Source organism: Pelodiscus sinensis, chromosome 24 (assembly GCF_052426305.1).
Source record: "Pelodiscus sinensis isolate ZL-2025 chromosome 24, ASM5242630v1, whole genome shotgun sequence".
Classification (NCBI taxonomy): Eukaryota; Metazoa; Chordata; order Testudines; family Trionychidae; genus Pelodiscus; species Pelodiscus sinensis.
In genome coordinates this window covers 8,608,703-8,619,964 of record NC_143075.1, presented here as the reverse complement: position 1 = coordinate 8,619,964, position 11,262 = coordinate 8,608,703, and the positions used below count along the sequence as shown (strand labels likewise).

Here is an 11,262-nt window from a genome sequence, read left to right as displayed (position 1 = left end):
GTAAAGATGCTTTGGGAGGAGAAGGAGGGAGGGGAACCTCCCAGCTCTTCTAGGCTGCAGTAAACACAGTCTGGCCTATCCTAGCAGACATTTCCATTCTGGTCACTGAGCTCTACAAACCTGCCTGCATCTGCATGCTGAAAAATGAGCACATCCATCTTTGTGCTATCGGGAGGGAACACCAGCCCCATCGTATGCAAACACAAGAGCCTGCCAAGCAAATAAATGATACAGGCATCTCTGCTGAGGCGAGAGATAAGAGATGTAATAATGGCTCGTTACCGTGTAGGTAGCGAAATGCCATTCAGCACAAGCACTATTAGCGCCTAGATAAACTGCGCACTCAGGGGTTGGATTGCCAGGCATTGTGCTGCTTTGTGAAGGATGCCAGGAGGGGCACTAGGGCAGCTCCTCCTCCTGTCAGCAGGGAGAGAGTAGGGCCCAGTGGTTAGAGCATCATTTGGGGACTTGAGACCTGTGTTCAAGGCCCTGCACTTCCCAGATGACCTTGGGCAAGTCACTTAAAATGAGATTTTTTTAGGTATTTAGGCACCTAACTTCTATTGATTTCAATGGGAGTCTGGCACCTAAATCCCTTTTAAAGGCCGCTCAGGGCCTCACTTCCCAGTCTTGTTAAATAGCATGATAGCACCTCCTGACCTCACAGGGGGTCACATGGATAAACACAGTAAAGATTATGAGGCTCTCAGGAACTGAGGTGATGTGGGAGGGGACACAGAAGCAGTTACAATAGAAGGATCAAACCTTTCCATGTGCATCAAGTCCTAACTGGCTGCTCTTACTTAGCCACTAAAGCATCTCCAGCCAGGTTCCACACAGACATGCACTCCATGGAGTGCCAGGGGGTTCGGGTGCCTGGCCCTGGAGAACCAGAGCCCTGTGCATGTGTGAACATTGTCCCTGCAGTGACTGTACCTATTGTCATAGGGTAGGGCAGAAAAAGTTCTCAGGCAGCTCAGGTTTGGGGTGTCCAGGTTTAATCCAAACTGACATCCATTTATTACAACCATCAGCGTGATAATGCCTAGCGACCCTGACTGAGATCCGGGCCCCCTTGTGCTCAGTGCTGCATACACACACATTGTAAGGCCTGATCCCTGCCCTGGATAGTTTGTACTGTAATGAGACACAGCAGACAAAGGAAGTAACATTATCCCCATTTCACAGATGGGGAACTGGGCCACTGAGGGATGCAGAGACATGCACATGGTAGGAAACTGTGCCAGACCCAGAGATTGCTTCCAGGGTTGATGGGGGCTTCAGCATAGGGCCAGGAAGAGCCTGGTACCCGCCCATCACATGGAGTCTGAGCTGAGGGCCTTAACCCCTTAACTGATCTCACAGCCTCCAGCTGCCTTTCCTTCCATCCTGGTTTACAATCAGGAAACAAATCAACAAGTCAAAGGCCTACTCCAGTGTCTTTGTTTCCCCAGAGCTGCCTGCTCTGAGGCCTGGTCAGCCAAGCCTCGTCCTCTCTTCTCAAGGGCTGAATGAACCAATGAGGTGGGCCCCTCTTCATCCCTGCTGATCCTCTCTCCAGGGCTGAGTTGAGACAGGATCCGACATTGCAAGGGAATCTGAAATAAACTCACCCACCCTGAAATCAGTGCAAGAGCAGCAGTGGGCCGGAGGGGGCCAGTCTGCATGAGAGTGCTTAGTGGGCTGATCAGGGAAGACGAAGAGCTTGTAGACTGGCAGCCCTGCCGATGGGTTATCAGAGCCGAAGCCCAGGCGGGAGGACCCAGCACGACCTGTGGATTTCAGGGATGTAAAATCCCATTTAAAACATGAATTGGTTGCTTAACCATTTAACCGGCCACTGTATCGCGTTGCGAGCAGGGGGCTGCTGGAGCAGTCCCCCGCCCCGGCACGATGGACCCAGCCAGCCTGGAGCAGTTAACTGGTCACCTGTTTACATCCCTAGCAGATTTATGGGAATTCACCAGGGAACACAGACCTGGCCCAGCCATGTTCCACCTCCTGCCTCTGCCACTCAGAATCATACCAACGCCCTCCCGGTCTTCTCCGGGGTGGCCCTCCAAGAGATGCTGCCGGTGCAAATAACGCTCAGGGAAAGGAGAGATGCTGCATCTGCTCACCGTCGGCCTACAACAGACCACGCCGAGCATCCTTACGATACCTGCAGGGCTTTCACACAAGAACAGGACAAGGTAGCTGTGATCTGCCCCCCAACCCTCTTCTTTCTCCAGCAGTTTGGAGCAAAGCAGCCTCGTGCTCTGCAGCCCCACAAGATTACTGCTCCAGGTCTCCATGGAAGCAAGGCGCCAGCTTTCCCTTCGCCTCCCAGGGAAGCAAAGCACATTGAACTTTCGCGTGGATGGAACACAATACCCAGTGCAATTAAAAAAACCACCTCCGCCTGCAGGTGAGGCCATCTCTGCCTGGGCATGGAGATGATTCAAAGGCGAGGTCACTCAGTGCTCTGTTTGCTCGCCTCTCCCCAAAGCTCCAGGGTTCTCCCAGTTAGCACAAGGGCACGGAGAACACTCCTTTGCAAGCAGAACTCAGCAGCAGCCTCTCTTAACAGCCACACAAGTGGCCTGCAGGCAGCAGGGTACTTTAGTTGAACATTAGCAGGTAAGCCCTGAATCCAGCCACCCCTTCGGCTGTAGCATTTGGATTTTTTACATCCCAGTTGCTAAGCTGGAGACAACACAGCAGAAGCTATTCCCCTCCCCCTCTCCATCCTCCCAATTATATCAATGTACAACCATCACCACCGAAGCTGCCCATCAGCATTGCGCCACTGAAATCAATGGCACTGTGCAGAGATACACCAGCGGAGGATCTAGCCCGGTGGTGGGCAACATGTGGCCTATCAGGGTCCTCTGTGTAGCCCACGAGATATTTCGTTTACTGTTGCCCACGCGCAGGGTTGCCAGATTTTGCTGGTTTCTGTCCACATTGGGTTTTTTTCCTGCAAGTGTTACTAAAGGGACACGCATCTAAAGCAAAGGCACGTGAAGGGAGGTGGGTGCTGACTGCACAGGACATTACGAGAGCTGTGCGCTCCCTCTGCAGCCAATCAAAGAGCTGCGACGATTCCATCGGCACCCCCCGCAGATTCTAGGGGTGCAAGTGCAGTTAGAAAAGCTGCCCTATTCCAGGAGACTGTCTTGGTTCCGACAAGCTTGCGGGCCACTGACATGAAGGAGACCCACTCTCTAGCTTAGCTTGCCCATCATTTATCTAGCCCCAGGTCTTCACAGCTGTGCGAAATGGAACAGGATCACTCACACACCCCCAGCATAAGCCGTGTATTGTGGAGATACTGGCTCACATTCCTTAATTTAATTGCCCCATTTTATACAACCACTGAGTTTAGTACAGTTTGTCTGGATTCAGTTAGTATTAGGGCAGATGCATGTAACATTCCCTGTTGTTGCTACCTAGGATTTGTCCTGCCTTGGGCAGGGGGTTGGACTTGATGACCTCCTGAGGTCTCTATGATTCTAGGAACTGCCTTATTCGTATCCTCAAAAAAAAATCAAAATAACCAGTTGCAAATGGGTCACTGAACACGCTTTCTTGTTTTGCTTAATGAGATACAAAAGGAAAGAGAATTTCTCTCATTTTTTCTGCCCCAGCACTGCGAGGTATTGTCAAGATTTAATCCGCTGAAAGCCAATGAAAGGCCGATATTGTTTTACACATCCAATCCATAATGCATAGAACTGAATGTAATTCTGATAAAATAACCCTTCTGAGAGTTGCAGCAATTACCCCTACAGGATTAATCCTTTGTAGTACATCTTGTAGCTCTTGTTTCGTACCCCTCCAGCCCCACATGCTGCCGAACCGCAATCCACAAAGGCAGATGACATTGTTATGCAGGGTCTCTGCAGAGGATATAATGGCAAAGATGTAGCGAGATTTACCCTTCCAGTATCTATTGATGCAGCATATTTGAAAGATCCACACATAAATCTAGAAATTAACTTTGAGACTGTTTCTGCTAGCATAACTGAGATCAGAAGTCTCCCGGGGTAACCGTGTTAGTCTGTATCTGCAAAAAGGAGGCGTCTGGCAGCTTAAGACTTACAGATCTTCTAGAGCATAAGCTTTCGTGCCTAAAACCCACTTCATCAGATGAATTGGAGTGGAGTTTATAGAAGCATGGGGGTGTCATATATATATAGATAGATAGAGAGAGAGAGAGAGAGAGAGAGAACAAAAGAAAGAGGGTACTTGTGTAAACGAGGCTAATCAAGTCAGGATGGAAGTGGCTCATTCACAGCAGTTGGTGTGGAGATATGGATATCAAGAGGGGAAATTGCCTTTGTAGTGTGCTAACCAGTTAAGATCCTTATTCAATCCTGAATTGATAGTATTGAATTTGCAGATCAGGGCCTAGTTCTGCAAGTACAGCAATTCAAGTAAATTGGGGTTGTAGAAGAGGCTTGGGGCTGGAGCTAAGAACAGCTCATTAAAAGGTTGGATTAGGATCTTTTCTACTTAAAAAATGAAAGACTGTCTATTCTATCATTCAGGCTCAGTGGGGCTTCTCAGAGAGCAGCACAATGAAACAGATCTGATTGAAGGCTGGGGCCATTACCTGTAGGCTACAGCTCAGTCCCTCCCTGCATTACCTATATAGATAAGTTTTTGAGAGAAAGAGATTTGTTCCTCCTCCTCAATGTTTGAAAAATGCTTAGGGGTTTTGGAGTAAGTAGGGTAACTACCACACTCTAAATACATGTTTATTTCACCCACAGCAGAAATTCAGCCACCCCTGGGGTGGAACCTCTCCACTAGAAGAACTAACCCACCGAGTTGTTTCGACCATGTAGTGGGGAAAATGATTCAGTGGGCTGTGCAGCATGTTCCGAAACTTTAGCAACTGCAGTTAGCGCTGATATTAAAACGTGGTGAATATTGTGACTGCTTCTTTTCAGTGAAACTCACGGAGCAGGTATTTGAAAAAGAAATTGCATAACATTTGTCCCAACCATTGTGGCTCATCAATGGTTAATGATGAGAAATGAAGCCAGTTCATTTTTAATACTCATAATTCAAATGGCACATAAATCGGAAAGGAACATTGAATCTCAACAGGAGTAAGACCCAACTGGATTGGGCCACGTCAGCAAAACTCCCTTGACCTCAATGGAGTGATGCCAGTTTGCATCAGCTGAGGATCTGGCCTGTTATTTGGAAAATAAAACAGGTGTTAAAGCTGTTTCTATTTACTAAAAGCAGATCAGAAGTCAGGTGGCCTAGATGCTAATCCAGACTGGGCCACAATAGTTCTGTGTCACCTTGGACAAGTCACTTCATAACCTTTCTGTACCTAAGTATCCTCATCTTTAAAATGGAAATAAAAACTTAACACTTGCTTGCAATTCTCTTGAGCTCCTCAAATGACGTACCACTGCAATTCTACTATATCGGCCGGAATGGTGAACCAAACACATGGGTGTGAACATTTAACCACCTGACCGCAGCTGAAAATGCCAACAGATCTGACACTTGCTCTGTAGCTGAACCACAGATATTTGTATTATGGACATATTTTTACAACTGCAGTAAAACTCCAGTGGTCCGGCATCCAATGGTCCGGCACCATCTGGAACCCGGAAGTGCTCCGGGCAGCCGGACAATTGGAGCTGCTCTGTCCCTGGCTTCCCCGATTCAGCCGCTGCTGAAACTGACGAGCGGCTGACTCGGGGTCAGCTGGGGGCAGAGCAGCTCTGCCCCAGGCTTCCCAGAGTCAGCCGCTGGTCAGTTTCAGTAGCGGCTGACTTGGGGAAGTCTGGGGCAGAGAAGCCGGGGTGCTGCCGGGTTGGTCCAGCAGCGCCAAGGGCGCATCCCCCCCACTCCACCCCAGACTCCTCATAGCCCCCCCCTTCCGATAGTCTGGCATATTTGATAATCCAGCACCCCCTGGGTCCTAAAGGTGCCGTGTTATCGGAATTTTACTGTAATTTGCAGAGAAAGGCTGGCACTAATTGCAACATTATGAGACCTGATCTAAAGACCAGTGAAATCCCTGGGTGACTTTCTATTGACCTCACAGCATTTTGTTTCAGGTTCACACATGTGGAACATTGAATGAGAGCAAAGAAAAAGAAAAGCTGCACAGAATATGTCTGCCAGAGAAAAAAATCTTTGGGCAGATGTCATGTTGGCAGTATTTTCCATAAGTCAAGTGCTCCAAAATTCCACGTGTTTCTACCTGTGTAACAAACAATGTTGCAATAATTTTACAGCAATATAACTAGGATAAGCCTTAGGTAGGTTTATCCACTATATGAATCAGAAAGAAGTTCTGACTCACCTGATCTATGAAGGTATCAGTCAGAAGCTATAACTTTTTAAATGTTCCTTTAATTAATTAAGGTCAACTCCAAGGCGGTACAAGGCTCATTAGTTATACATTTAACTTTCAAGTCTGGCAATGCATGGCAAGATGAAGGACAAAACAGCAACAGCAAGTGACAGGAATTGATAGAAATGTACAATATTAGTTCTACTCTACTAATCCTGACTAGAATTGGCCATAGGGTAGATGCATGAGAAGCCTTCAAAGGAAAGTGGGACAAATTCTCCGTGGGTTTAAATCCACCCAATTCAATGGATTTACACAAAGGATGACGTGACTCCACAAGGACAATGTGTCTTAATATTCTTGAACTAATTTCAGATTATTTTACACAATTGCTCTCTGGGGAGAAAAGTGAATGAAATTCTCTGTCAGGACTGATCGCCTGACTGCAGTTAGATTTTAAATATTGTTAGGAGGGTTTAAACCAAGGTTCATAGGCAAGAAACTCATGAAGGGAAGAAGTGTAATGTACAGCAAGTTGCATGTGAGAAGAAAAACATGCAGAAAAAATGAGAGGTATTTTTGTCTGACAAAACACAGACCTTCAGCTTCCTAACCATCCTTAAATTATTTTACTTCTAAGAGAAATAAGTTAGCTTGCTGGATTAAAAACGGACACTGAGGAAGAAAGGAGAAATGTCGTCTATAGTATGGCTATGGTCATCTGATTAGTACAAATACTGTATTTTAACAAAGGATCCTAGACTGTTTCTACATATGCCATCTACTTACAAGTTTTATGTCTTCCATGTTACCTAAGGAATTCCTACTTGGCATTTACTGATTATAAATGTGTGTGTTTATTCAGACAAGTACTTGAGTTTCATATGTGAGCTATCAATAATACTTGTGTTACATAAACCCTATTTCCTCCCTCCCGTTATTTTTAGTGTGATCGCTGACTGCTGTAACAAAAATCTAACCTATGCGGAGACAATACTAAACATAAACTAACACAGGTGCTCTAGGAAGGGAAATATTTTAAATATATATTAAAATTCAAGTAATATTCAGCTAGCCTAGGTTTATTTTCTTATTAAACAGACAAAACACAGTGGGAGGTACATATGTTCCTATAACATTTATAACAAGAACAGAAAAGCCAATATAAATGGGTCAAACTTTCAACACTAAGGCACAACATAATGAATACTAGAGTTTAGCTAAAATCCTAGTTTATGATATCGAGTGACTGGATTACAGCTAGCGTTCCTACATTAAAAACGCTCAACTACTACATGACACAATTCAGAGTTCAGGAGGTATTACCTTAGCAGAGCTAAGGTGTATTGCATTTATGAAAGATGGGGTAGCAAAGACGAGTCATCGTAGTTATTACAGTGAACTTTTTACATTATTATAATTAAAGCTCAGTTCATATTTCCACTATGAATCCCAGTTTTCATATTCTGAAATAGGCCTTTTTTTTTTAAACTGCAGCAGGCAGAAACCTGAGAATCCATTCAAAACCCAAAAGTTGTTACATTTGAAAGGGCCCAATTCTGTTGAAGCCAATCACAAAATTCCTCTTGATTTTGACTGGGGCAAGCCTGAGCTCCTCAGTTGCTGAGCTGCTTAGCACCGGGCTTGATCTAAAACCCACTGCTGTCAATGGAGCTACTCCATTTGGTGGGCTTTGCATCAGCCCCAGAATTTCTTAAGCTGTATTGATCTATTTATTCTCTTTGGCCAAGTTTCAGGAGAGCATTCCAATTCAGGAAAGCAATTAAGCACACATCTAAATCAATGCTTGCTTGAATGTGTTTAAGTGCTTTTTTGATTTTAAGCCTCTAAAAATAAATTGCTGTTTACTTTTCAAAACTGCAATTTTGCTGGCACTTCATGCAGATTCCTGATTTTTATTTTTAACTCACTGAGCTATTTTAAGTTTGAAAACTGGGTCTGGCTCAGACAGAATAGCTGCTTAAAAAAAGTACCAAACATGGAAAATAAAATCCCAAACTTTAAGTGATACACTTGGCAAATTCGTTATTAGAAACTGGAACGATCTTGGTAATCGCTGTTTAACAAAGATTAAAACAACTAATCTGCAAGTAAAATGAAGGAAAATGGCTCCTGAAAAAAAGATGGTAACTAAAAAACCCGTGCTGAAAAACAGGCTTATATTTCTCAGTGCTTTAAAGTAAGCACTAATTAACATGCCCGATTTTGATCCCATTACTAAATTGCACTATTTTACTGTGAATTTTTCTAGGTAACATCACTGAAAACAATGCAACAGTCTAAGTTATGGCACATAGCGTGAGGAGTTGAGGCTTTCTTTGCTCCATCTTCTTTATCCTCTAGTCAAGTGGAATGTTTAGTTCTAAAAATCACACTAAAATGCACACATCTATAGTCTCGAAGACAGCTTATAACCCAATCTTTCAGGGTTCCATAATAACACTTACTTTTATATTACTAATGTTTTCATGACCATGCCCAATGTCAATTCACACCTCACAAGTATTTCACAGCGTCAAGTTCTTTATCACAGAACACTGATGTTCGGACACTTGAATGTGGGACTATTTCTCTTTTCTCCCCCCACTCTCTACACAAAGTTTTCTTTAGCCATTTAAAACTCTTCCTTGGTCTAGTAAAGCCTGATCTGTAGAAAATCTTCTATGGAAAATAATATTGCATACAACTCTAGAGATCTTTGAGTCATACAATGGTACTGAGTCCCTCAGGCTGCTGCAGATCTGCTCTGGGTGCTGGCACTGGATTTAACAAGAATAGAAAGATTATAGCCTTTGGTAACCCCCATGATGCTTTAGTCAAAATCTACCCCCTCCAGCACTGTGATCAGTATACAATTTGGCATCAGCTCGGAAGTCAACCCTAGAAGTGTCCATCATGCCCCAGCTGGTTGGAGGGTTCCATCCCCAGGGATTGGAGGGGGAGCTTCAGGCCTGGGTTATAGCAGTTCCAGACTCTCCCAAGCTGCAGAGGTAGCTCCAGCACCTGCTCTAGGGGCGAGTTTCAAACCCCTGGCTGGAGAGAAGCTCCACACCTGGGTTATTATAAGGGCCTATTCCAACCTCCCTCTCCGCCATACAGCAGAGGGAGCATCAAGCCCCAGGCTTAAGGACCAGTCAGCTTCCCCTGAAGTTGCAGAGGGAGCTCCAGCTCCAGAAACCAGTTCCAGGCTCCTTGCTGTGCCGGGGGAGCGCCAGGGCAGGTTCCCAGCCGCATTGGAAGCTCCAGCCCTGGGTTCTGGGGGCCAGTTCCACACACACACCCCGGTCGCAGAGGGCGGCTCCAGGCCCGGGGCTCTGGGGGCCGGTCCCCGCCCTACGTGCCCCTCTTGGGGGCGCGGGCGAAGGCGGGCGGCATGAGGTTCTCGGTGATGTAGGCCACCAGGAGGCAGATGATGACCAGCATGACGCAGATGGAGCCCCCCACGGCCGTCATGGCGATGACGATGTCCTGCATGCCGGCCGGCTCCACGCGGAACTCCACGCAGTCGGCGCGGGGCGCGCCCCGGCCGGCGGCCCGGTAGAGGGGCTGCAGGCACAGGCGGTAGCGCACGCTGCCGTGCGCGTCGGGCAGCAGGTAGTCGCGGCAGCCGGCCCCCAGCTCCACGCGGTCGCACGGGAAGCGGGTGTAGGTGCCGTCCCAGGAGCAGTTGAGGGCGAAGCCCCGCAGGGCCCCGGCCGCCCCGCCGGGCGCGCCCCACTGCAGCAGGACGCTGCCGTTGCGCAGCACGTTGGCCACCAGGGCGCGGCCCGGCGAGCGGTGCGCCCGGCAGCTGGGCGGCGGGCACTGGAAGTCGCGGGCCGGGCTGCGGAAGCAGAGGCGGCCGCTGGGCTGGCCCTCGCTGAACACCTTGTAGGGGCACCAGGGCGCCGCGCCGGAGCTGTGGTTGGCCGGCGGCGGGGCGCCCCGCCGGGGAAGGGCCGGGAGCGGGTCCAGAGCGGCGGCGGCGCCCCAGGCCAGCGCCCCGGAGCCCGGCAGCCGGCCCGAGGCGGGCATGGGGCGGCGCTGGCAGAGGCAGAGCAGGGCGAGCGACTGGAGCAGTGCGCCCAGGCTGAGCATGCTGGCCGGGCCGGAGAGGCCGGGCCCCGCAGCCTTAGCAGGCGGGCAGGGGCAGCGCTTCCCGAGCCAGCTCACTCCCTCCGGAGCCGCGGGGAGCCGGCATCGCGGCCAAGCCAGGCGGCCCGGAGCGTCATGCGCCGAGCCCGGAAAGGAGCCGCCTCCTCGGGCACCCGGCCTCCGCCAGCGCCGGCCAAGTTTGCACCGGGAGTCCCCGGCGCAGCCCCCTCCCGGAGCAGAGCCCCGGGCGCCTTGCAGACCCGCAAACTTCCAGCGAAAGGGCGCCCGCCCCGCTCTTCCCCGGGTAGCTCCAGCGGCTGCAAACGGAGGGACGCTCCGGCGTTAACTCTCGCTGGGCTGCGGCGGACAAACCCGCCTGGCCTGCGCTCTGGCAGAGAGCAAATGGGAAGAGGATGGCGCCAGAATCCGAAGGGAGAGCGCGTGGTTCAGCTAGAGCCCAGGCAACGCATAGCTCCGACCCTCCCTCCTCTGGCAGGCAGGCAGGCACTAACCAGGCTTGCAGGGAGTCACTGGGTGAAGTGTCCTGCCTGCTCAGCCCCATCCCCTTAGAGCTCAGCCCCACCTGCGTTGGGATCAGGGTTGCTGGTCCCATCTCTTCCTGGAGGTTTCAGGATTTATCTTTAATTCCTGGAGACATCAGGACATCGTGGTGGGTTGGTGCCTGGGATTTGGATCACCCCCATGCTCGCTGTGCTTTATGGAGAGGGATGAAGTCCAGGGGTCTCTACCTAAAAGTCAAGCACAGCTGGAACTTTAAAACTACATCTGCACCTAGACAGTTCTGCCAAGGGTAGCAAGGCCAGTTTCCTTCTTGTGGATTCAGATCAAGGCTGAAG

At 49.0% G+C, this 11,262-nt stretch overlaps 1 protein-coding gene across 1 annotated transcript; it reads right to left on the bottom strand.

Moving 5' to 3' along the window:
- Positions 1-7,376: 7,376 nt before the first annotated feature.
- FNDC10 (fibronectin type III domain containing 10) lies at positions 7,377-10,906 on the bottom strand. The gene has a single exon (XM_075906351.2). The coding sequence runs from the start codon at positions 10,406-10,408 to the stop codon at positions 9,665-9,667; it is 744 nt and encodes a 247-aa protein (XP_075762466.2). The 5' UTR covers positions 10,409-10,906; the 3' UTR covers positions 7,377-9,664.
- Between the last annotated feature and the right edge of the window lie 356 nt (positions 10,907-11,262).